This window comes from Rhineura floridana, chromosome 1 (genome assembly GCF_030035675.1).
Source record: "Rhineura floridana isolate rRhiFlo1 chromosome 1, rRhiFlo1.hap2, whole genome shotgun sequence".
Lineage (NCBI taxonomy): Eukaryota > Metazoa > Chordata > Lepidosauria > Squamata > Rhineuridae > Rhineura > Rhineura floridana.
In genome coordinates, this window is record NC_084480.1 from 304696039 (window position 1) to 304723779 (window position 27741).

Below are 27741 nucleotides of genomic sequence, written 5' to 3' on the forward strand. Positions count from 1 at the left end.
GGGGAGGATGTGCACGAAACTTAGACATGCTCTTATGGCTACTGTGGGTGGAACTGCATGTTGTGGGAGACAGGTTGCTGCCGCCAAAAAAGCTGCATCCCTGTGTTGAGGTCCCTACTCTCCTTTTGTAATGTGCAGTGCCACGTGCTCCATGTCATGGTGTCACATTCCTCAAGTTATGGTGTCAAAAATGTTGTGCGTTGTCCCACTGCTTATCAACAGCTGCCGATGCCAGGGAAATGAGTATTACCATAACGTCATGAAACAGGGTATAGGATACTATGGGGTGGAGACAAGTTCAAGGCAGGGATGCTGTTTTTAGTAGCAGCCCTGCATCATTGGGAAACATGCAGTTCTGTACTGACCTGCACCAAGGATTTTAGTGATGATGATGATGATGATGATAGTCAGTATCCAAATAACTCATTCTGCACAAGAATTTCACCTTGCACAATATAACTTCCCCCTGCTCTCCCCATGTGTGCCCTGTACCCTCCTCAAATCTGTTCCAGAGTTGGAGAAACCCCAGAATAGATTTAGGGGGCATGCAGGGGGAAGAGAGGGGTGGGGAGTTCTGTTGCACACAGGGATGTAGTCGTCTGGGAGCACAGAGGGTTGTAGACCCGTCACTTTTGGGGGAGCAGGATCCCAGCCAGGTCCCTATGTACAAGTAAATCAGCATGAAAGGGGAGTGTGTTATCCACTGAGAAGAGTCCTTGTCCTTTCGTGTTGATTGGAGCCAATCAGAGTGAAAGGAGGTGAGTCAGCTACTGAGAAGATTCTTCTCAGTAGTTAACACACTGCCTCCTCTTTTATGCTGATTGGCTACTAGGGACATCTGTTGTAGTAAAGTGTGGACTTGTGATATGACACTGAAAGCAAGGGAGGGGGCGTGGCTATGAGAGGGTGTGGTGTGACTATCATGAAGGGGCCCTGCACTGCTGAATTTGCCACTACACTACTGGTTGCTCAAGTGGAAGTCCTTGTGCTGATGGAACAACTTACTTGGATACCACCCAATAATAACAATAACAACAACAATAATATATAGAAAATATTCATAGGGTCTGCATAAGTCGTAGGCATATAACAACAACAACCTGGAGTTATTAATTGATGGTTTGCATTATGGATTTGAGCTAATGGAATAGAGTTGTTAAGTCACCTAGACCTTGATTATTGTTACGTAATTATAGAGGAGTAAGTCTCTCACTGTTCACAGTCATTTTAGTTCATTCATCAACCAATTAAATCTGCATACATTTGCTTATAAAAACAGTAATTCTTAAGAAAGCTTTTTTTTTTTGCTGTAGATGACAACAGCATCCCTGCATTGTTGGAAGGTTAGACAAAGGTCAGAAATTTGGACCATTGAGTCCCATACAAATTCTATGATTCTATTATCTCAGAAGTAGCATTCCCTGTCCTCTCACACACAGGAGGTGATGCCTCTTTTAAGATGGCACTTGCCACATGCAGTTTTTATATGTACATGTATTAAAAATAGCTTGTTTTTAAGGTCTGCTGGTCAGTTATTTGGGCTACCTTCTAAGTAAATCCAAATGTTTTTAATCAATTCATGTAACTGATTAGTCAGCTAAATGTTGCAATCTTGGTTTTTCTGCTTAGGAGAGGCGGTTCAATTATATCTGCAAAGAAGCAATAAGGACTGAGTTGCCAATCCTAGCAGCAGCCCCTAAAACTTTTAAGGGCTTGTTTAGTATTCACTACGTATCTATCTAGAAGGTCAGGGTGTGCTTTAGAAAGGTCATTCCACAAATATGCTTGCATATTCTCTAGACCCCTACTTGGGTGTTCAATAATGCAACAGGATTATGATAATGATACTGTTTTATGGCTTCTATAATCTCAATGGAACCCAAATAGGTTTTTACAAACTGACATTCTCTATAAAAGATGAGCTTGGGATTCAAAGCCCAGCAAACAGAGTAGTCATACTAACACCACCGATATCTGACTATCTGACTAGTATCAGCAGAGTAGAGCAAAATAGGGACCAAACCCTTCTATAATTATGTCCTACCATGTTTACAGGTTTGTCTGGGAGTCCATCTTTCTCTCCCAAGCTGCTTGGCCAGCAAAGGCAGGAGAGGGGAAAAAATTGGAAAGCAATCAGGCTTGTATGCTGACTTTTACTCAGAATTGGTCCAATGAAATTAATCCACCAAAGTTAGCCATGTCTGTCCATGCCAATGGGTCTACTCTGAGTAGAACTAGTATTGGGATACAATCTATATACTGTATTTTGACAACCCTGCTAGTGTTCACCTGGAAGGCAGTCTCCCAAATGCTCTTTCCTGCTAAGAATATGGTCCCCCCCTGCAGCTCCTCACAATTCTCTGCAAATAATCTTAAAAACAACTGTTTGCTGAATATAAGAAACACAGAAAGCTGCCTTATACTGAGTCAGACCACTGACCCATCTAGCTCAGTACTGTCTACACTGACTGGCAGTGGCTCTCCAGGGTTTTCAGGCAGGGGACACTACCAGTCTTACCTGGAGATGCCGGGGATTGAACCTGGGACCTTCTGCACGCAAAGCAGATGCTCTACTACTGAGCTACGGTCCTGAGTATGCACTTGTTCACGGAATATTCTGTAAAAGGCTGCATCCTTATTTGGCATCCACAAGACTCTGCAGCTATGGATGGAAGGGGAATTTGTTTGAAATGGGTTTGTAAAAGGGATTTGACTGTTCTGACCAACTGAGCTTTGCCCTCATCAGATTATTTCTTGTACCAAGCATCCACTTACTTCTGAGCTACTCATACATTGTGGGGTCCCCCCATAAAGCCCAACTAAAAATATGCAAATAAAAATATTGTATTACTATATTATTATTATTATTATTAGATTTATATCCCACCTTTCCTCCCAGCAGGAGCCCAAATAAACAAACAATAGCTATCTAAAAACTGCATTATTGTTTTTCATTGATTTTGTATGATGGACAGGGGACTCATTTGATGAGGTATTTAATAAATAAAACTAATTAAAAATGTTTTTAGAGCCATTGCTGAAACCTTGGAAAGACCTACAGTCAGTGTTACCTATGCTGAGCCAGATGGACCAAAGGGCTGACTCGAAATAAAACAGCTTCCTATGACATGTTTAGAACATCCCAGAGAAATGTCACTGGTCTTGAAGAAGCGGCACAAGTCTTTAGGGTTCCCTCAAAATTCATTGGATGTTGTGCCCCAGTTGTTGTTGTTATGTGCCTTCAAGTCAATTACGACTTATGGCGACCCTATGAATCAGTGACCTCCAAGAGCATCTGTCATGAACCACCCTGTTCAGATCTTGTAAGTTCAGGTCTGTGGCTTCCTTGATGGATCGCTAAGATGGCTGAGAGCTGCTTCTGAAAGAGTCACTCTATATCCATAAAAGTAGACTATAGGCTATTTGAGCAGACAACATGTCTCCTCTTCTATGTAACATACAGCATTTCATATGATGGTAGTATTATCATAATCATCAACAACATTTTTATCTCACCGTCCAGGAACTTAGGACAGCTAGAGCAAAATGAAATGATATCAAGCTGCATACAGGTATTAGCTTTGCAGAGTTCTAACTGGTATGGTAAAGCTATAACTGCTCACAATACACATGCTTCTTTTTTGTGTCCTGCCATGATCTCTCTCTAGTCAAATTAAGTGTGCAGTTAACAATTAACACTTCAAATTGTTTTGCTTAAGTTGTTGTTGTTACGTGCCTTCAAGTCGATCACGACTTATGGCAACCCTATGAATCAGCGACCTCCAATAGCATCTGTCGTGAACCACCCTGTTCAGATCTTGTAAGGTCAGGTCTGTGGCTTATGGAATCAATGTACCTCTTGTTTGGCCTTCCTCTTTTTTTTACTCCCTTCTGTTTTTCTCAGCATTATTGTCTTTTCTAGTGAATCAGGTCTTCTCATTATGTGTCCAAAGTATGATAATCTCCGTTTCATTATTTTAGCTTCTAGTGACAGTTCTGGTTTAATTTGTTCTAACACCCAATTATTGGTCTTTTTCTCAATCCATGGTATGCGCAAAGCTCTCCTCCAACACCACATTTCAAATGAGATGATTTTTCTCTTATCCGCTTTTTTCACTGTCCAACTTTCACATCCATACATAGAGATCGGGAATACCATGGTCTGAATGATCCTGACTTTAGTGTTCAGTGATACATCTTTGTATTTGAGGACCTTTTCTAGTTCTCTCATAGTTGCCCTCCCCAGTCCTAGCCTTCTTCTGATTTCTTGACTCTTGTCTCCATATTATGCCCCAGTAGATCCTCCCAGTTCACTGAGAATTTTGTTCTAGGAAGAATTCTGTGGCAACCAGAATTCCAGGGAACTTGCCTGGGAAATTTTGCTCACCTTACCAAAGAATGCTTGCAGTTCCTCGAGGGTTCTGAACAAACAGGAACTACTAAGCGTGGCTGGCATTCATGTCATTGGGCCAAAGTAGAATCATAGAACAGTAAAGTTAGAAAGGGCCTATAAGACCATTGAGTCCAACCTCCTGCGCAATGCAGGAACATGAAATGCTTGTCACACAATTGGTATTTACTTTTATAAAAAGCCATCCGTGCAAAGAGCAGGTATGTGTGCGGGGGAATGATCTGAATCAGAACCCTATTAGATGGGGGTTAAGGTATACTAACCCTTTTCCCCACCACTGTGTGATCTCATTCTGGATTGGATCCCCTGCATCTGACTATTTGCATCGAAAGAAAAGCTCCCATTGGGACCATTTCTTCTAATGCAAATAGTAGGCAGAGATGGTGGTTGTGTTCATCAGTCCTTCACCAGGGAGCAAAGGGTTAAAGCCTCCTTGCTCCCCCTGCTAGATTGGGCTCCCATACCTGCTGTGTTTTTGTTGTTTTAAAATCATTCATGCAATTACTAATTGTATGAATGGCGTCTCATCTCTGCAATGAATTATCTTCATATAAAGAGAAGTTCAAGAGAGACACGTGGCTCCAGTTTCAAGCAAAGGCCTAGTCAGTTTCTTACCTGGAACCAAGTGAGCCAGACTTATAAACAGCATTGGCCCTCTTTTTTTATTCTCACAGGAATAGCCTGGCATGAGATAAGGCTGCCCAGTTAGCATTATCTTCCTCCCGTGGCTTGCTTCCAAAGCATGACAGCATCCCAACTTCTGACTTATCTGGCTCCACAGCCTCTCACAGTACAATGGGAGTCAGTCACAAATATGATACATAGATACCCTTTCCTCTCACACATGGCCAGCCCACCTTGGTATGCAAGGAATGGCTATGATAATATTCACAGAGGAAAAGCTTTGAACAGGACGCCAGGGGATGATGTCTGCGAACATATCATAACTCTTCAGATAATCAAATGTTTTTATAGAAGGAGAATGGTTCTTCAGCTCAGTGAAAGGATTTTCTACTAAGCCCATTAAATACTGTAAGATCTGTGTGCACTGTGCATATCCTATATTTAAAATAAAATCTACTCCCAGGCAATCCAGACTCTGCATCAGGGGGGAGGTGAATTCTGGAACCAGTATATATTGTGGAAATTGAGCAGATTTGTTAAGTAACTTTGTCATGTTTTTGTATGCTTTATTATGTACTGTTTTATTATCTTACACCATTTATTATGTGCTAGTCACAAGAATGGGTAATGAGCAACAGTATGCAGGGCACTGAACCACTGCCCTTAACCACTTGACAGCCACCCACCTGGCTTCTGGGATTTTGGCAGGCATCGCCCACACGTTCTCTCTTTACAGTCATATGGACTAATTTTTTTTTTTAAAAAAGCTGTGATTGTAACAAAGCTAAGTTCTGTATATAATATTGCATTATGATTGTGTTGGGATTTTTTTCCTGTGATGAAGTACAACGGCAAGATTTACACAACCACCCTGCACCCTGTTTATGGACACTATCCACCAGAATATTTTTCTGATCAAGCCTTGTTGAAATGAACAAGAACAACAGTGCTCAGTTTTCAATTTGCAGAGTTTTTTCCCCTTGAGGCTTGCACGGGAAAATTTCTTAATGACAGCTGATCCATAAACCAGACGTGTCATATAATGTAGCAAGTGTTCTAACAGGGCTTGTATTTTCTCTCTAGTAGATAATTCTGGACAAGAATAACAACCCCCGCCCCAATAATATTGAAAGTTACAAGACTTTACAGTTAATAACTCTTTATCTCTTGGGGAAATTCTAAACATAGCTCATCAAGGTTTTTCTCCTCTCATATTTTCTACACACATGAAAGATCTGATTTTCTCATCCCTTATATACTTAAATCGATCACTGCGCTCTGCTGCTGAGCGCCTCCTGCAGATGCCACATTATCAGGAGGTCTGTTCTGCACGGTATAGGAATTAGGCCTTTAGAGCTGTGCCCCTTTGGAATTTCCTCCCTGTACATACTAGGCAGGTGCCGTCTCTGTTATCTTTTCGGCACCTACTGAAGACATTCCTCTTCCAACATGCCTTTTAAGTAAAGACCTTTATCTGCATCTGTACTGGAATTGTTTTTAAGATGTTTTAAATGTTTTATTACTTGTTGTTTTCTTTCCTGAGCTCCTTTGGGAAGAAGCAGGGGTTTGTTGTTGTTATGTGCCTTCAAGTCGATTACGACTTATGGCGACCCTATGAATCAGTGATCTCCATGAGCATCTGTCGTGAACCGCCCTGTTCAGATCTTGTAAATTCAGGTCTGTGGCTTCCTTTATGGAATCAATTCATCTCGTTTGGCCATCCTCTTTTTCTACTCCCTTCTGTTTTTCCAAGCATTATTGTCTTTTCTAGTGAATCATGTCTACTCATGATGTGTCCAAAGTATGATAACCTCAGTTTCATCATTTTAGCTTCTAGTGACAGTTCTGGTTTAATTTGTTCTAACACCCAATTATTGGTCTTTTTCTCAATCCATGGTATGAGCAAAGCTCTCCTCAACCCCACATTTCAAATGAATTGATTTTTCTCTTATCCGCTTTTTTCACTGTCCAGCTTTCGCATCCATATATAGAGATTGGGAATACCATGGTCTGAATGATCCTGACTTTGGTGTTCATTGATACATCTTTGCATTTGAGGACCTTTTCTAGTTCTCTCATAGCTGCCCTCCCCAGTCCTAGCCTTCTTCTGATTTCTTGACTATTATCTCCATTTTGCTTAATGACTGTGCCGAGGTATTGATAATCCTTGACAAGTTCAATGTCCTCATTGTCAACTGTAAAGTTGCATAAATCTTCTGTTGTCATTACTTTAGTCTTCTTGACATTCAGCTGTAGTCCTGCTTTTGTGCTGTCCTCTTTAACTTTCATCAGCATTCGTTTCAAATCGTTACTGGTTTCTGCTAAGAGTATGGTATCATCTGCATACCTTAAATTATTGATATTTCTCCCTCCAATTTTCACACCTCCTTCATCTTGGTCCAATCCCGCTTTCCGTATGATATTTTCTGCATACAGATTAAACAAATAGGGTGATAAAATACACCCGTCTCACATCTTTTCCAATTGGGAGCCAATCGGTTTCTCCATATTCTGTCCTTACAGTAGCCTCTTGTCCAGAGTATAGGTTGCACATCAGGACAATCAGATGCTGTACCACCCCCATTTCTTTTAAAGCATTCCATAGTTTTTCATGATCTACACAGTCAAAGGCTTTGCTGTAATCTATAAAGCACAGGGTGATTTTCTTCTGAAATTTCTTGCTCCGTTTCATTATCCAATGTATGTTTGCAATATGATCTCTGGTGCCTCTTCCCTTTCTAAATCCAGCTTGGATGTCTGGCATTTCTTGCTCCATATATGGTAAGAGCCTTTGTTGTAGAATCTTGAGCATTACTTTACTTGCATGGGATATTAAGGCAATAGTTCGATAATTACTGCATTCTCTGGGATCCCCTTTCTTTGGAACTGGGATATATATTGAACACTTCCAGACTTATTGCTCTTAGTTTCAGTGCTTGCATTGATAGGGATATTTTGTTGAAAGGTGAGAAACCCTAGAATTTTTTTGGTAGGTCAGGAAAACAGTGGGGAAGAGCCCCCTGCTAAATTAAAAAATCTTAAAAGCAAACCAGATTACTTCATGCATACACATCATGGTAGTTCAGATACCAAGTACGTATCTATATTTGATGATGGCAGGGCTGTAGTTCAGTGACAGAGCTTGTTCGAAGGCTAGGAGACACACTTGTCCAAAATCCTAGGACAGGTCTGGCTAGCCTTCAGGTATTGTTGCACTCCAGTTCCCATCAGGCCCTGTCAGCATGGCCAATGAGCAGAGATGATGGGAGTTGCGGTCCACCCATCTCTGGAGGACCAGAGTTCCCCATCCCTACCCAAGAGCATTGCTGCCAGATGGAGTAGACCAGCCATTGCCAACTTGGTACGTACCTACTATTTTCCCACAGACCACCTGAAAATTGCTGATGGTCTTGGCGGACCACTTAATGATTTTTCTGTCTGTTGCAGCAACTGTACAAGTTGCTGTATAATTTTATATTTTTATTGCTCCTTTTGTTCCTTATATTGTCCTTTATTTTATTTATTTTATTATTTATTTATTAGATTTCTCCCAGTAGGAGCCCAGGACAGCAATTTATTGCATTACAATTTGCACTCCACAGAATTCAAATTGTAAGGCAATAAAAGACAATATAAGAAACAAAAGAGGCAATAAAATACAATTAAAAATCGATATGCATATTTAACTTGGACATGCCACAGGCCACCTGAATGGAGCTCACAGACTACAGTTTGGGGACCTCTGCTCTAAACATTCCTGGAGTTGAAGCAGTTGGGACAAACGACAAGATAAGGGAAGCTTCCAGATCATGCTAAAAAGTAGCAATAGCACCACTCTCCTGTATCCCCCACCTTTGCTGTCCACCACAGAGAACATGAGAAGCAAAAGAGACAACAACGCTGGGCTTACCTTGCTTTTACCAGCAGATTTGAGAGCAATGAGGAGCAGGCTTGGATGTGGCCTAGTTATACGACACATTAAAAGTTGCTTGGCTCACTGACACTCCTAGAATACCCCTTGCACTAATGGGACGACTTCACTGGATGCAGCCCAAAGTACTATATTTCTTGAGAATATAAACTGTGCTTATTTTTTTTAATTGCTTTTTGAGTCTTCTTCCATGCTAGTCTTAGGCCACATTCACACCACGTATTGATTCCACTGTTTCTTGGCTTCCTCCAAAGAATTCTGGGATGTGTACTTTGTGAAGGGTGCTGAGAGTTGTTAGGCAACCCCTGTTCCCTTCACGGAACTACAATTCCCAGGGTTCCCTGGGAAGAGGGACTGACTGTTAAACCACTCTAACACTTGTAGCTCTGTGAAGAGAATACGGGTCTCCTAACAACTCTCAGTACTTCTCACAAATGACCCTGCCCAGGATTCTTTGGGGGAAGATAATTTGAAGTGGAATGATGGTGGTTTAAATGTATGGTGTGAATGTGGTCTCTGCATCCTGGGGAAAATTATTTCATATCCAACAATACCTGGCTGCTTTCAGCGCTGACCTCATTTACTACATTCAAGGTGCTCGTTTTGGTATATAAAGCCCCATACAGCTTGGGACCAGGATACTTGATTGTCTCAGCCCTTATATACCCAGTCGATCACTGCGCTCTGCAGGTGAGGGCCTCCTGCAGACACCATCTCATCAGGAGGTCCATTCCACATAGTATAGGAAGCAGTTCTTTAGTGTTGTGCTACCTACTCTTTGGAATTCCCTTTCCTCCCCTTAAATATTAGACAGGTGCCATCTCTGTAGTTTTTCCAGTGCCTACTGAAGACCTTTCTCTTTCAAGAAGCCTATCAAGTAGATTCCTTTATCCCAGTCTGCATCTGGACTGGAATTGTTTTTAAGAAATTGTTTTAAATATGTTTGTGTTTTGACACTGTTTGCCACCCTGGGCTCCCTTTGGGAGGAAGGGTGGGAAATAACAACAACTGGATCCTGTGCTATTATCTTTGCATTGGGACTTATTAGACAACCCCACAAAGTTTTAAAATGGAGTAGGGGCACACTGTGAACTGATTATTTAAAACCCAGTTTTATATTACCCTTCTTCATATCAGATTTCAGGGTGTGTTTGGAAGGACCACATCTCAGTGCAGGACACAGGCTTTGGATACAGTGGTCCTAGGTCAATGCTCATCATCTCCAGGTAGGACTGAGGAAGAACGCTCATGTGAAATCCTGGAAACCTGCTTGGAGTCCATGTAGAACAGGGGATGGGCAACATTTTACAGCCCAGGATAAAGGGGGCCACGTTCAGTGATGAATGAGGCAAGAGACAAGAGTGGGTGGAATGGCAGGTGGGATACTTATCTTTGCACCACAGAATATATTCTAGCCATGCAGAGTTTTCTACATCCTCTCGTAATCCAGGAAAGCAAGAAATGTTATCACAGGTCAAAAATATATTCCACATATGTTCATGTAGGCTAAGGCTATTAATTGCTACTAGCTCTGATGGCTAAGTCTCCCTCCATCCATGGTCAGAGCAGTAAGCTTCTGAATACCAGATGCTGGAAATCACAAGTGGGGAGAATCCTTTTGCACTCAGGTTCTGCTTGGCGGCTTCCCATACACATCTCATTGGCCACTGTGAGACTAGATGGGCCATTAGCCTGGTCCAGCAGGCTCATCTTACATTCCAGCCACGTAAAAGAATTGAAGGAGGATATAGAACAGGCCAGTGAGAAGATATGGCCCAAGGAGAGTCCCAAGAGCCAGAGAGGGCACATCCAGCCCATTGGAGGCTCCCCATATCTGGTATAGGCAGTACTGAGCAAGATGAATTGATGGTCTGACTCGGTATAAGGCTTCTTATGTTCCTTTGGATGAACTGCAATAGTCCCTCTAATCCACCAACCGTTCTGCACAACATCCAAGACGACAAATCGCTCTAATTCCAGAGTTTTAGATAAGAAAGGGTAAGGAATGGGAGAAAGAAAAACCTCAGAAGGAGAGCATATAAAAGATATTATAAATATTTTATTTCCTCTTAATATCTAGGCAATACCCTTCATTTTGAAGGAAGTGATACAATTAGGAATCTTCACTTTTCCATGGAAAGAACTGATGTTTGAGCAAACAGTTTTTAGAAACATTCAGCGATGAAAGGCAGTAGTGATCAGAGTCATGGTTCCCAAACTGTATGTCTGGGGAGCACTGTGTGCCACTAGATGGGTGAAAGTGGGATGCCTTAGGAAAAAAGCAAGCTGGATACATCCACCACTATATTCCTCTTGGATCAAGGAGGTTGCTATGCAGTGCTAGCCCCCCATCTCTTTGCCAATATTTAGGCAGCATCGTCATTCCAAGAGAGAGGAAGGACACCCTGATATTCCCTAATGTAGCCCAGGGAACACAGGAGAATCTCAGAGGCATCTCCATTGCATGGAAAGCACCAGTCCCAGGCTTGAGCCCTGCTTAAATGGGCAAAGAAGAAAGGGGGATGCTGGAAGGCAATATGAAATATTCCACAGAAGGGGGCCTACCTGGTGTTCTAAGACTTGAATAAGAAAACGTGGTTTTTTTGCAAAAATGAAGTACAATTTTAATCCAAGGGGAAAAAACAAACCCCTGTGCCCCATGATTAAAAGTTTGGGAAACACCAGCTTTCAGCATTACACAGCTCATGGAGAAAACAGAACTACTGCTATTACATTTGTGGAGAAAAATGTGGCAACTTGTCATATTAAAGAATAAAATAAATCTTGCAATAGTTAGAAATACCTAGGCTGAAGTCAAAGATCAGGCTGAAGTTAGAGATCATCCTGATTTTCATTCACAAGGCTACAAATGTGGATTTTAAAAATCATACCCATTCACGGATTATCTAGTTACTTTGATTCAGGAAACTGGTGGATGGGACATCAACTAATGAATGATGGAGGAGGAACTGAGGAGGAAAGGACCGCTGGCTATATATAGAACATAGTCTAATTACCTGAATTTACTCAACACTACACTGTCTTGTTAAGATATTCATATTTTGCTTTCAGAAATATGTTTCTACATGACTCTTGCTATCAGGAATTGTTAACAGTTAACTGTCCAAGAGCACAGGTGTCAAAGCAACTGACAAGCAACCCTCCATCACCCCAGGGAAAACTCTTGCATGAAGTCTATTAAATGGTGGTGGTAATGGGAATAGTCGCTCAGAAGAAGAGCGTGTGCTTTGCAGACAGACAGCCCCAGGTTCAATCTCAAGCATCTCCAGGTAGGTCTGGGAGAGCTGTGCCTAAAATCCTGGAGAGCGGCTGCTAGTCAGTGTAGTCAATACTAGAAAGGCTAATGACCTGAGCCAGGATAAGAGAGCTTCTTATATTCCTGACATTTCACAGGTGAAGTGCAATATCCATAACACTCCTCAGTTGAAGCCCACTATCTGTATTATAACTTGGAGACTTCAGATTAAAACAGAATGCTTTTTCCCCTAAGATTGTGATTTGTCAATACAAAACATTCTATGCACTCACTGGTTTCCTTAAGTAACCTGTAAAAAAGTGCAACTGCATGCCCCACCCCCACCAATATTGAAATATTTATTTTAGTCCTCCTGTCAGAGGCAAAAGGGTCACACGAGGTTGAGAAATGCTAGTTTTGCTTACCGAGTCACTGTGGTACCAATTACCCAGGTTCAGGTCATCATACCCAAGCAACAAAATCTCTTGCTGTACTCAGCACCTCCACTACACCTTCCTTGTTTGTGTAATACCGGGGGGGGGGGAGAGAACCTGTGGCCCTTCCAATGTTGCTGAATTACAACTCCCATCTTTGCTCACCATTAGCCATGCTGGCTGGGGCTGATGGGACTTGTAGTCCAACATCTGGAGGGCACAGGACTGACTACCTCGGTGCAAACACTGAGCTAGATTGACCAATGGCCTGCCAGATTTAAGGCAGCTTTATGTTCAGCTTCCTAAGCATGTATGTGCCTCGTTGCACATAAAAGGTAGCTAGCTAAGTACTATGTACCTACCTCACCCTAATCCTTCCCCTTGAAAGTAGAGAAGGGAGGATAATATTCATCAGGCACATATGCATGCAGGGGGCACACCAATGTCTAAGACTTCAATATGACACACACACCCCAGTCTGGTGAGCTTGTAGGCTGGTGAACTGGCTTTCCCATCTGCCCATCTACTCAGAAAAGCAGATTTTCCCCTCTTGTGATGTGTCAGAAGTGCGCAAGCCTTGAATCAAATGGAAAGCATGACCTGTTTCAAAACAAGGGTGCCTCAAGGCCTCTCCCATTTCCAGTGGCCTGCTCACCACTCCCAGCAAGTCAAGACAGACAGTATTTTTGAAGCTACAGACTCAAAACTATTTTTTTTAAATGTGACCTTTTATTAAGGCACTAGAAATGAAACCCTAGGTTTGCCTAGACTTCATGCAAATATATGTTCTCACGCCACTAGTGAGTCATCCCATTAGCAATAGTCAAAGCCAAATGATTTGAGGAAACATGGGCTAGAAATGTCACATTGACAAATCAGGAGTTAAGGCCCCACACATTTGAGCTGCTTACTCCAGAAAACTCTCATAGACATTAATGGGACATCCCAAAGTTAAGGACTTTGGGGCCTTATGTGTTCTATGGGAGCTTAAACCACTGCAACAATCAATGAGGAGAGTCATTTTTTACTGTAGCTGCTGCCAAAAGAGATAAGTCACCTTTGGCTATGGTTATGTAGGATTTCCACAAGCTGAATATTTATTTTAAAATGCTGTTATAAGCAGCAGGGGAAGGAGAGTTCATTTAAAACACATATACAGCTGGGTTCAGTGAACAGGATTGATGTAGCCCTGAGCAACCTCTTGGGTGGAAGACCACCGGGAAACCCCATTTAAGACCACAACATGATACATTTTTAAAAGTCCACATCTCCCGTGTATTAAAATCTCCCAGCAGGTGGAAAGTTTGCACGTCACAATATTCAGGATTTGTATAGGGATTCAATACACTTTGTGGACCTTATATTGTAAACCTTACAAATAAGCCTATAAGGCAGATCAGTACTATCATCCCTATATTTCAGGGTTTGGGGGAGGCAGAATCAGGGTGCAAGCAGCTTTCCTAACACCACTTTGTGAGTTTATTACTTATTACATTGATATTCCACCTTTCCTTCAATGACTCCCACCTCTTCCATCCCCAATATGCTTGTAGGTTAGGCTTGGACTAGTCACTTATGGCTGAATGGTGATCTGAACCTGGCCTTCCTAGTCTAATGCCACACATGGCTGGAATGAGATTCAAACCAGGGACTTCTAGATTAAAACTTCAGTCCTTGGCCACCATGCTCTAGAACCGAGAGGGGAAAACTGTGGCCCTCCAGACATTGACCTACAGCCCCCATTATTTCTGACCACATCCAAAAACGTCTGAAGGGCCACAGGTTTCCCATCCTAGAGGACCATGATGGCAATTTTACAGATGTGTAAGCTTTCCACATGTGGACAGGCTGTGACTTCGTAGTATGTCTGAATCATCACCTCCAAGTCAAAGAATCAAGAAGGCAAATCTGCACCACAGACATAAATGAGCTTAACTCCATTCCCTCAAGGAAACCCAATAATCATTCTTCTATGGAGGCAGCGACTGAGCTCCAGCAAGAGAAATCTCAGCACCTTTGCCAAATTAAATCCTCCAGGACTCTTTGTGGGAAGCCACGCCAATTATGCAAGTATAAGAACTTCTTGCAACGCAGATATGCCCACACAGCTGTCCATGTCCCCAGTTTGGGGACAGACTGATCAAAGAGTCAAAAGATCAAGGCCAAAGATTGGACACCAAAGTACAGGACTATCATGCTATCCCCTTTAACACTGCCAACTCTACAAATAGATTGAAACATAGGCAGTGGGCATTTAGCCTCTTGGCCCAATCCATGCATACACTATGGGTTGTATACAACCAAGTCCGAGTAGACTCATTAAAATTAAGGAATCTAACATTAACTTCAGTGGTTCTACTCTGAGGAGGACTAGCAGTGAATACCACTCCCACAGCTTGAGCTCATGCAATACTAACAGCCTTCTTAGTGCACTGGAAACAGATCCCACAAGGAGGAGAGCAAAAAATAATTAAAAGATCAGCACGTTTTCAATTAAGGGAGCAGATTTCTAGTTAATAGCCCCATCTGCTGCATAGCACCCCAGCAGGGACCCTCAAAAGCTGATGCAGGCATCCTAACCCTGAATAAAGTCCCACTACTTTGCAAACATCTGCAATGGCCCCTGTTCAACCCTAATTTTTGCTGCAAGGAAATAAAAAATGAAATGGTTTATTGAGGACCTAATGGATTGTGCTGAGCTTTGCTGCGTCTCGAGTTGTACAGACCTACCCTTATTAGTAAAGCAAGGCTTTACCCTTATGTGTAGTGAGTACAGAATGCTGGAGCAGGGAGTGGGATGGAGAGAGGGTGGTGTAGTTACCTCCTGCACTGAATGTTGAGGGGAGGTGGTTACTACAGCTCCATCCAGAATTACCTACTCTACAAGGGGCGCAAGGGGAAATAAAGTTACCAGAGCTTCCTCTGATCTTTCCATGTAACCAGTTACATGAGCATTAAGCATTTGTTGAGAGAAAATCATGAACATTCCAACGTATCGGTTAACAAACGAGTTTTGTTTAAACCTGAGCAGCTGTTCCACAATGAGTAAGTATTTTATAAAATAAAGCAGATCATGGTTTACAAAAATGGATGAGAAAAGAAATCCTCCCTCAAAAAAAACCCATTGCCAATATTTCAGACGCACAGGGAAAAATATTTTTCACAGTAAATTTACATTTTTAGTACCTTGTAGATACATAGATTCACAATGTTTGACATCTATAGTTTCTTTTTATGACCTAGAAAATACTTTTAGATCACCAATGACCAAAAATAAAAATTGATTTGGAGGACATTTTTTTAAATTATACAACAACTTTCAAAAAATGCAAATATTCTCAGGATAGACTCTCTGTCAAAAAATACTTGTGTAAGAAAATATCATTTTGCATCCACTTGTTACATAGTGAAATAGATTTTGTTCTCTACAAAAACTGAGGACTGGGATCATTAATATATTGACTCTGGAGCTAGAATACCATTGTTGGATTTAACAGGAAGCAGAGGCTTTAACAGCAGTTCAAAAAAGGAGAATTGCAGCAGGTGCAGCTTCCTCCCAGTATATGGCACTGCAGTGGTGGAAGAAGTTGCCATCTGCCAAAACCCTCCCCTCTGCAGAACTTTGCAGACACCTCATACTGAAGGCAGAGCTAGAGGTTCCATGGCAAGCGTGCGATTGGGAATCCAGGCCACCATTTCTTCACTGGAAAGCTATGCAGGGGAAAGGAGTGCCAGGGGGTGGTGAGCAGGAGGGTGCTGGATTCTTCCTCCACCTGCTGCTTTTCTCCTGCCAACTCCTCCCCACTGCTTTTCCACAGGTGACACTGCACAACACACATCTATGAATCAAGGGCAGGGAAGGAGAGTATAACACCGCTGCATACACATACAGGCTCCATCTGCACCATACATTTAAAAGCATTATTATACTACTTTAAGACAGTGCTGGCGCCCCCCAAAGAATCCTGGGAACTGTAGCCTGTCAAGGCTGCTAAGAGATTTTAGGAGATCCCTATTCCCCTCACAGAGCTACAATTCCCAGAGTTTCCTGGGAAGAGGGATTGACTATTAAACCACTCTGGGAACTGTAGCTCTCTCCTCTCAGTACCCTTAACAAACTAGTGCATCCAGGATTCCTTTGGGGGAAGCCACGGCTGTCTAATAGTGGCAGGACAGTGCTTTTAAATGTATAGGGCCACACATCCATTCCCAACCACTGCTTCACCCATGTAAACCACCACCGACACAGATTTCACCCTTGCAAAACTACGTATAGGTTCCCAGATAAGCATTTGCCGCCCCAACATCAAGCTCAGTTCCAAGTGGTAATCCTGTTTTACGGCATCCTTAAAACCTTTCAGTCTACAAGAGGAGGAGGAACACCCACTGATTTCTGGTTCTTCATTCCATTTGAGCACAATCATAGCAAGCAAGAGCTACTCGCAACAAGCTCCCATTATATATGGGGCATTAAGGAAGTAGAAATGCTCAGGTGCAAATTCCAACGTACAGCAACAGATCAAGCCCACAGCCTCACATACAGCAATGGGACTGCACCATTGGAAGCAGGATTTTACCAGTGCGGGCAGATGCAATGAGACAACCGTGTGCCTCAATAGCATTGGTGGAGCCAACATGCAAAGAGTCGTTCTGCTCCTCAAAGACACCTTCAGCTCTCATGCACTCTGCATTTCTGCTTAATGGTCACATTAGCTGGAGCGCACAGCTCAGAAGGTATACTCACAGGACGGCCCATGTTTTCTGACACATGGCTCCTTGAGATATTCTTATGTACATCCATTCACCTCAAAATGAAAAGCTCAGAAGCAAGTGGGTGAACTAACAAACAGTGATGGCTAGAACTCCCTTTCTGCATTACTGTTTTCCCCCCTGCCCAAAAGGAAACGGCGATGCAGCAGCCCACAACCAGTTAAACCAACATTTCTGAAGCCAAGCCTGGCTTTACTTAAACTGCAACAATCAGACAAGCACTGCAGGTTTATGGAGAGTTATACATTCAGCAGAACCAAGTAGTAACTTTCTTTTCTTGGTTGCATTGCTTCAAGCTACAGGTGGTGGGGAAATCACATGTCTGAGGGCATCAATGCATAAGACTCTGTTAAAGGAATTAGTGGAGACAGAAATGTCCATATTATAATTCTCCCTGGCACACATTTTTCTAACCTAAGGATGCGCAGAACCATTTAATCATGCGATGCCTACATCAGCAATCTAAAGCAGTATGGCCTTGGAATGCCTCTATCACTCTTTTCTGCTCAATGTCCAGATTGGTCCATTCTAAAGTGCACCGCTAGCTTCCGATTTGAATACTTCAAAAGAACAGCTTCAGGATTACAGTTTCAAATGCCCTTTAGGATCACAGGCTATGTTGGTTTAAGATCAATCCTTGGCTTAACTGGCTTGTGGGCCTGCCTAATTATTACTACAAGAGAGCATATGCAAGAACAGACTGAAAGGAGAGAGGAAAAGCTAACAACCAACCACTTCCCATGTGCTATCATTTCCGTACATTCAGATTCATAACCATGGAAGCATATTTGAAACATCTTAGCCTTGCAAACTAGCCACAATCTGTATGTTGCTTATTCCGGACCAGACCAGCCAAGCTCCATATACCTCAGAGCAGGTTTTGTGAGGACTGCAGCCCCCTCATTCCAGTTACGCAGGGGATGGAGTCTGTGGTCGGCATGCACACCTGTAATCTCACAATGCAGAGAGGGAAAGAGAGCAGTTTCCTGCATCAAGTAGTGAAGTAAATAAGTGCAGGCAATAGAAAAGGGGAAATATAGGCCAGATATGATATGCTGCTTAATTACACTGAACACATTTGCTTCCAGTTACTAATTTCTGCTACTTAAATCAAACCTGAGGCTCATCCATGAAATAAGCAACATTTTCTGTTGTTGTTCAATGAATGAGAAAGGTTAACAGCCCGTTTGAACAGAACCAAACTGTGTTTCTGTTCACTGGATGCTAGAAAACGGGATGCAACTCTCAGGCAGAAAACGATCTGTCAAGTATGACTCTGAGGTCAACTCCACTGCAACGAAAGGGGCTTTCACCCAAGCAGGGCCTACCCAATTGCAGTCCTGTACTGGCAAGGAGTAGACACTACAGAGGAAGACTTGCATCCATCTCATTCTACAGCTATGATCCACTGAGGCTTTTAAGAATCAGTTCCATCACCAAAAGGAGAATAATTGCTCCCTCCAGTGGAGGCTGGTGGCTCTGATGTCAGTGGGGCAGTGAATCCGCTCCGGATTTTAGTCCAAGCTTTCAAAGAACTGTCCAAGGTGCCCCTTGGAGAGCTCCTTGAAGGTTCCGACTAAAACCTGGAGCGGATTCACTGACAATGGAGCCACCAGCCTCCACTGGCTCCCTCTCTTTCCTCATTCAACGAGGAGCAGCACAGCAAGAGAACTTAAAAGGCTTGCAGAGACATCAACTTGTAATGGGTGAAGACAGAATTTCCCCAATTTGAAAACGCACAATAGCTTCAGACAAGAGGTAATCCTAGTCCTTATTACCAATCTGCTACTCAAAAAGGGAGAGCTTTTCCACAGTCTGCAAAGGGATAGGGGGCTTTGAAAAGTAGCTTTCTTGGGATCCCCAAACCAACAATCCCATTAATAAACCAAATTACAATACAAACTGAAGGAGAGAAGAGATTTCTTCCAGATCACTAACAACCTGATCCTCAGGTTAAATCAGGGTATGTCTGCTCTACAATCCATGTTGACAGTCAAGCATCCTCAGAAATGTTGGCTCTACTTAAGACCTAAAACAGAAAGGGAGGGAGGGAGGGCTATCAGTTCCTAGTGTTTCTTGGGAAAAGAAGGCAATTAAGTGTAGCAGAATTCACATTTTGCAATAATACAGATTTACCCAAACAGTATTTGGATATGAAGTCTGCAATCAATGGGGCCAAGTGGATTTAATTCTTCCCCCACTGCCACTAAAGTACTCTAGCATGAACAATTCACAGACTGGCCTGGGGGATACATTGAAATTGGTGGCTATGGCTCAACAGCAAGCAAGGGATACACCACGTTAATCATTTCTGCAGCACCTGAAAGATGGCTGCAACAACCTCTGGCTAGCCCTGCTGAACAGGAACCTGCAGCCTGTTCTGACTTATATAGCTTGCCACCTTCTTTGGCCAAGACCTTTTAAGTCTCTCAGCAGAAATCCAAAAATTAAGTTTAACAGTCCTCCTATAGCAGAGATGGAGCAACCTGCAGCCCTCCAGATGTAGTTGGCTTCCAACTCCCATCAGCCCCAGCCAGCATAGCCAATGGGCTGGAACGACAGCAGGTGGAATCCAACACCACCTGGAAGGCCACAGGGCCTCCATCCCTATCCTATACTTTCAGAGAAGCCACAGAGAGGATGCAGGCACCTCCATCTCATACCTTCCCAAGTTGGCTTCGCATGATTAAACAGCCAGCACAAACGGGCCAACCCAATTACACAGAGTTAACAGTGATTTAGCCATTCAGTCCTTGGAGGGATGGGGGCAGGGGTGGCAAAGGTGGCAAGGGCGGGGAGCTAGGCCAGAAAAACCGAAGGAAATAGATTCCAGAAATGCCAGTGCAAACTAGGAAGTAAAGGGGAACAAAACCAGCACAGGGGAACTTCCCAGCTAGTCAATTTAAATCATGCAGCTGAAAGCTGCTGGATCTCATCCAACGTAAAGCTGCAGAAAGCTCAGCAGGAGGAAGACAACTCGGGGAAGGGACAGTAACACAAGAACAGAGAGTTAAGAAAGATCTCCCTGAGTTTTAACCCTCAGCGAAATAAAGCAGCTGCTTTTGCCAAGCACTGAAGGAGTTAAGTGCTCAAGCACTGACACTTAATCAGCTTTCTTCCCCCCCCCTTCCCTTGTGATTGGAGTGAAGCCGCACTGAAGCAGCCCAAAGGGGCTTGTAACAGCTCAATTTCACCACCTTCAGTTTTAATCCCCGTTCAGCCCAGGCTCAGCCCAGTTGTGCAAGCGCTGCTACTCAGCAGCTGTCCGGGCACCTGGACCTTTGTTATCAGTCTCATCTTCTTCTGCGTCTGCCGCCTGCAGATGGCTGGATAGCTCTTGAATGACAGCCGTTCTCCCTATCTGATCGTTCCTTCTCTTCTCCATAATGAGATCCTCCAGGCTCTGAAACTCCAGCGTGTGGCTGCGTTTGTCTCCCAGGTGGATCTGCAAGCGGTATGGCTGCTTGCCTATGCGCAGCTCCCCGCCAATTTTGAACTCGCGCTTCCCATAACGGCACCAAGCCGCAAAACACTCAGAGTTCCTCCAGCTGAGGTCCTGGTCCTTGCAACCGACTTGATCCAAGGCGTTCCGCACCACCGTGGCCGGACTCAGCGCTTTGTAATGGTACAACTGGTTGGCGATGCGTCCCCTCCTGCCCTGGCTGGCGTCTGTCAGAAAGCTGTTCACTACTTCCAATCTGTGTAGATGCACCACTTGGAAATCCCCAACATAGACCACCCAGTGGGGGTATTGGGCCTGGCACACAAACTCCACCAGATCGCCAGCTTTGCACCTGTTCAACAGGTTTTCTGGGGTGTAGGTGGCTAGGTGGTCCCCTCCACCCACCTCATCGGGTAACACAGTATCCCCGGAAAAGCTTTTCTGATAAATGCACTCATCACGGTAATAGACGGAACATTCCACTTCATGAAGGCGGGGGTCATATGGCTGCGATACAGGCTGCTCCCCACCTAGACCTGACACTACCGAGTCCTGCTGTGGCTCCACATCATCATCATCGTTGGAAAATATGTAGGAGACCCCAATCCGGGGTCCCTCATCTCTGTCCATGCCTGTTGGGTCAGTCGTGGGAACCTCCTTGTAGTTTAAGTGGGTCAGCTTCTCCACTTGATTCCCCATGCCTGCTGAAGTAAAACCAAGGGAGGCATTAGTGCAGGTGCAGACAGCAAGAAGCAAACATCAGAAAGATCATCCAAGAGTGGAAGTTACAGAACAGAGGAGCTCCATGGCCTTTTCTCTTAATACAGCAACTGCTCTAGCAGAAGGGGGGATCACATATTAGCCTGCGGGACTGCCTTCCCTTCCGGGCAACCTTCCAGGGGCCAAAGGCCAGTTGGGAGCAAGGCCAGAGGCAAGCAACAGTTCACATACACGTCCCAGAGCGAGTAAGGGACTGAAGGGCCTTTAAGCAAGTCAGTATTAAGGACCAAATCACGCATTGCACAAAGTTGCTCCAACGTTCCCCCTCTTAATAAAAAAGTCACTGGAGGCTGCAGCCTTGGGGGGGATGATCTTCGGGGTGTGTGCATGTCAATCCTTTTCTCCACAAGAGGTTTCCCCTCCCTACCCTGCTGAGCCAGCTACAACCCTCACACCCAACATAATAAGGATGTGCTACCCTATACTACGCCAGACCATTTTGACCCATCTAAGCCAGTACACTCTATCCTGAACAGCAGCCTGCTCCGCAGGGCCCCAGCTCTGCTACCCAGGATTCTTCAACTAAAAATGCTAACGACTGAACTGGGGATCTTATATATGCCAGGCATGTGCTATACCACTGTGCTATGGTGTGTAAATGACTAGATCCACCTCCCCTCCCCCCTCCCCGAATCTGGAAATGCATTTGCAGAACAGGATAAAAAAACACTCCCAAGAATGCCCAGGCCAGTCTAAAGAGAGGGGTTTTTTTGGGGGGTGGGGATTGTGGAGTGAAAAACAAACAAGTGACAGAGGAAAGAATATATTTGGTTTGGCACAAAACAGAGTTGTCGAGCAAAGATATATTCCAGGGTCAAACTACACAGGATGTCAAATGTGCATTTGCACTGAAAACGTGCATTTAAAAAAAACAAATGCAACAAACATCAGCTGTGCAGTGGGGCACTGGCAGGGGATTCCCCTATCTTAGCAAATACTAATTTTAGAAGAGGGATTTTCCTCAGCATGAGAGAAAAAGCATTACTTCCTCCCCCCATATTGGCTTGCTGCAATCCCCATAATTATCACCCCTCCACACACACACACACAGCTGATGCTATTGGCATTTCAATGTCTCATCAACTTCAGTCCTCAATTCCAATAATACACAGAAGAGGGGGCACAGTGCAAAAGAACTCAGTGAGGAGCCAAGAGGGACTCAAGATGCAAATCAGTTTGCAAACCACAGTTTTTTGGGGGTTGGAGGAAGAGGGTTCAGCTGACAGTTTCAGTCCACAGCAGGAAACACACTAAGACAAGTATCGCCTGGGGGTGGGGAGATGCTGGGAAAGCTGAAGAAAGCCAAGATAAAAAGAGTCTTTCCCACCTGGTATATAGGAGGAAAGCAGACAAATAGAGGGTTACTACAGCAGGAACAGGAAGTACTGGACACCAGCATGGGAAAGCCTTGGCCCTCCAGGTGCTGCTGAGTTCCCATCAGCCCCAACAAGCCTGTGTGCTTGGAAGGACTCCGTGTGCTGCTGCAGCTGTTGCCGTTCACCTACTCTGCCTTCTTTTTTGTCTTCTGCTCCAGGTATATGAAAGGGAAGGGCTGCCTGAGGCAGTGCCCAGGTGTTGCGCAAAGTGCGATGCTAACTGTGCACTTAGCATTGTTTTGGGGTTGTGTTGGAGAAGACGGCAATGGAAGAAATGTTCATAACGCTACTGGTTATAGAAGATGGTGGTCAGGTGGGGAGAAGCACACTGGGATATGAAAGAACAGTTTTAGATATATTTTATAATGGTTATATTCTTTTTGTTTTGTTTTTGATTTTATTCTGTTTTCATGTTATGTTTATTGCTTGAGATTTATTGGTCAGTTGTGTTTATTTAAAATGTGATGTGTTGCTTTTCCTTTGTACCAAATGTGAACGTACAGCGATTTTTATGTTGTAAACCGCCCAGAGAGCTTCGGCTATGGGGCGGTATACAAGTGTAACAAGAACAAGCGTGGTCAGTGGCTCAGCAACATTTGGCAGGCCAAAGGTTCCCTACACCTGGACTAGACAATAGGTTAGAGCAGCCTTTCCCAACCAGTGTGCCTCCAGATGTTGTTGGACCACAAGTCCCATCAGCCTCAGCCAGCATTGCCAACCATCAGGAAAGATGGGAATTGTGGTCCAACAACATCTGGAGGCACACTGGTTGGGAAAGGCTGGGTTAGAGCCTGGAGAGTACCACTTTGCCACTTTTCTACTTTGGCAAAAGGGCACCTGAACTTGATTAGAGCAACTGCCAGGATCATCCTCCCTGCCCACCCAGAAATCCATTTTCTCCCTTAGGGCAGGAAGAGCACTGGGAGGAGACTTACTTTAACTTCATTATTGTTACCGGGGTAATATCAGCATGCATGTTGCTCTGTAGGAAGGATGGGGAACCTGTGGCCCTCCAGATGTTACTCGACTCCAAGTTGAGTCCAACTCCAAGTAACTCTAGATGTTACTTGACTCCCAGCCAGGATGGCCAGTGGTCAACAATGATGGGAGATGGAGGTCAGGAACATCTGGAAAGCCACAGGATACCCATCCCTATAGAGCAGGGGTTTTCAGCCTGTGGACTGTGGACCGCTCGGGGGTCCATGGATGGGCTTCAGGGGGTCCGTGAACCAGGCGCAAAAAAAATAATTCCCCAATGCAATAAGATAAATTGTATTTATTTATGGTGATCCATAGCTTTCATGGGATTTGCAAGGGCTCTATGATCCCAACAAGATTAAGAGCTTCTGCTATGGAGTAACAAAAACAATGTGACAGGCTCCCCTCCCCAAAGATCTAACAGATAATCTACATTTAAGTGGGGAGGGGAGAAACATCAGAAGAAGGGGAAGAACAAAAATAAGGGTTGCAAATGATAAGTGAGCAATTTTTTTAAAAAAAAGATGGGATTCAAAGCAAAACCCACAACAACACACCAGATCTCATTCCACAACATAGCCAAACCAGCAAGGCTTTTCTCCTATAGCAGGCACATGTTCCAGGAAAAGGCCTCTAGAGCAGATGTAACAAAGCAAAATGTTCCACTGCATTACAAAACCAGCAGTGCGATCACAAAGTAGTCTTTCTCTCTGGTGGCTCCTTACCATGTGGTGGCTCTGAAGAAGTAGAGCTGGTTGTAGCTTCCAGCCTTTTGGTGAGCATCAATACTATCCTCTGGCAAGAGCTCACAAATCCAGGAGAGCACAGAGCACAGTAAGGCTAGGCTAGAGACAGCCAGCTCTCCAGACAGCCAGAGCCAAGACAGGATGAGCTTAAGAGTGCAGCCCTGAGCACACTTACTTGGGAGCAAGTCCCACTACATGAAACAGACCTTAGTTTTGAGTAAATGTACTTAGGATCCTGCTGCACACGGATCACAAGAGAGATGTCTGCAGCATTCCATCTACTGTTTCCTGTGAAAAGGCCAAGTGGAGCTGGTGATATCCAAGAAATATGCTTGATGAAAAGGGATTCTGTGAAGCGCCAAAGTCACCCCATCCATCACTTCTGCCCTTTCTTGTAAGAGCATTAGACGAATCCTACTGGATTCAATGGCTATCAATGGCTACTAGCCATGATGGCTGTGCTCTGCCATCCTAGTCAGAGGCAGTATATTTCTGAACACCAGTTGCCGGAAGCCTCAGGAGGGGAGAGTGTTCTTGCACTCGGGTCCTGCTTGCGGGCTTCCCCCAGGCACCTGGTTGGCCACTGTGAGAACAGGATGCTGGACTAGATGGGCCACTGGCCTGATCCAGCAGGCTCTTCTTATGTTCTTATGATCAGGCTGAGGGTTGGTGTGTTCCAGAATCCCACTTCTAGGAGTGACCAGACAGAGGAAGGGTCATAGCTCAATAGCAAAGCATCCGCTTCGCATGCAGAAAGGTTTCTGCTTCAACCCCTGGCATCTTCAAGACAGACTGGGAACATCCCTTCCCTGGGAGTGTCCCCTTCCTGAAACCCTGGACAGCCACCACCAGTCATTGTGAGCAATAATGCCGTAGATGAACCAATGGCCTAATACTGCTTCCTATGCTTTTGAAAAGTGGCTAAGCAGCACGTGAAAACATCGACAGTGGTGGCAACGACAACTAAATGCCAGAATTAATATCTTGCATTTTGCGCATGTCTGCCTAGCAGAGACGTGCATCATCAGTTCATCCAGCAACCCTGTAAGGTAGGCCATTATTCTCTCCATATGGCACATGAGAGATGGAGGTTGAAACAGCTGCTTGCCTAAGGCCACTAAGGCGATCCTATGCACTCTTATCAATGGAGTAAAGTTCAGTTTAAGCAGGGCTTCGTTGGAAGTAAATATAGTCAGAATCACAACTGGGAAATATTCTTAGAAGCAAAGACAACTTCCTCCCCATTTAAAAAAAAAATGGGAGAGGAGCACTTGCAGAGTAGTTAAAGCTCCTTTTCCCAAACTGAATGGGAAACCCCAGAAAGGATCACCTAGCCCTTAAAATGTCCACGAATCAGCTAACTTTGCCTAACAGGTTCGTACCTTGGGTGGGGTGGGGTGGGGGCGTTCTTTTTAAAGACCCCACCCAGCCCCATACTGGCTTTTTTATTTATTCGCAGAGTTTCCTCTTACGAGATTTTCCATCCGAGCTGCGATTCCTGTTTCCTCGCACTCCGCCTCAGATTCTTCCTCGCGAACAAAGTTTATAAAGGGGAGGGCGCGCGGGGGGGGGGTACTCAGATGCCCAGCGACGGCGCGGGAAAAAGAGCCACTCACCTCGGCAGCTGCCTTCTTTGAACAAACAAGCCGGAGATCAGCCCAGGTGTGCCTGGCTACCGTCACCTGATCCACTCCACATACCTTCCCCCGCTCCTCCTCCTTTCAGGTCCTGAGTGGCCGACCGTGGAGGCGACGGCGCTGGAAACTTACCAAGCGACGGCTGCGAGTCTCTCCGGCAGCCAGTTAATCCGCCTGTCCCTGAAAGCGATTTTTTTTTCTTTTTTGGTTCTAATTGCGGGAACGGAAAGAAACAAAAGTGGCCGCTTTCGCTGCTCCCGAGCCCGGCCGCAGGTGGCTCATGGTTGCCGTGCCACGCTCTTCGGCTCCGCGCCGGGCGTCCGCCTCCCCAGCCGGCCTGAGCAACAAGCGGGAGCTTGTAAGGGGTGGCGATGGCGAGCCAGGCTCTCGAGCCGGCTGTGGATCCCCCGGCGAGAGCGCAACCCTCGGCATTTAAAGAAGCAGCTCTCCCTTCGGAGAGGAGCGAGTTCTCGGCTGCTTCGGTTTTTTTGTTCCCAAAACGCACACGCTCAAGTCCCGCGTTTTTGCAGGCTCTTCCTCCACCGTGCGCCCTGCTCAGACCACAGCAGCGCCGATCGCAGCCAGTGGAGGGAGCTTTCGTTTGGGGGCGGAAAGGGAGGAGAAGGAGGGGGGAGAGGAGGAGGAGTTAAAGCAACCGTTTGTGTGTGTGTGTGTGTGTGTGTGTTCTGTACGGAGGTACCTTAAAAAAAATCCCCGAAACAAATGCAGTCAGAATCTGCAAGTAAGCTGGTAGTGAGGTGGCCAACTTTACAAAAAAAGTCAGCTGGTGCTCCTGTGCCTTTAACGGGAACTTGAGCGGTGGGCGGATTTCTCTCCAGGTCCCCTTAAAAGCCTCACCTGCTCCTGGTTTGTAAAATACGCTGCTGTTAAAAAGCACAGAGAGCAGCCTAGGCTGGGATATTTCCGCACCAGGTGGCAATCCTGATAGCCGTTTCCCCACCCACCCCAGTAAAACATCAGATTGATGCTCAAACGGTAGCAGGCCATGATGTTTATCTCTGTACCGTGGAAAGTGCGCGACTAGTAAACATCAAGCCGTTTTTTAAAGGCACATGATGTGTTTTTGAAACGCTAGAAGCTGTGAGCAGGCTGTAGCTCAGTGGTAGAGCACATGCGTTTCATGCAGGTGGTACCAGAGGATGGGGAAACATGGAGACCAGCTGCTACTTGGAGTAGACGTTAGCTTGGTGGACAAGTAGCCTGATCTCTGTTCTCTGTGACTAGCATAAGGTTTTGAAGGGGCGTGGGAGGCAGATTTCTTAAGCAAACAGTTCACAAACTTTGTATGCATGGACTGCTGAAAAATTGCTGGGGGTGGGTCTTCTGCAGATCCCT

The 27741-nt window shown here is 44.6% G+C and overlaps 1 protein-coding gene across 5 annotated transcripts; it reads right to left on the reverse strand.

The window, feature by feature from the left end:
- Positions 1 to 13515: 13515 nt before the first annotated feature.
- LRATD2 (LRAT domain containing 2) lies at positions 13516 to 27039 on the reverse strand. Of its 5 annotated transcripts, none has more exons than XM_061606660.1 (2): positions 26518 to 27039; positions 13516 to 21569 (listed from the first exon to the last, which is right to left on the reverse strand). In XM_061606660.1, exon 2 carries the CDS (start codon positions 21565 to 21567, stop codon positions 20677 to 20679), a length of 891 nt encoding a protein of 296 aa, XP_061462644.1. In that variant the 5' UTR covers positions 21568 to 21569; positions 26518 to 27039; the 3' UTR covers positions 13516 to 20676. The 5 variants fall into 5 exon arrangements, with proteins under 5 accessions (XP_061462644.1, XP_061462635.1, XP_061462617.1 ...); XM_061606651.1 differs by having other exon boundaries at positions 26365 to 27039; XM_061606633.1 differs by having other exon boundaries at positions 13516 to 21572; positions 26518 to 27038.
- Positions 27040 to 27741: the final 702 nt, after the last annotated feature.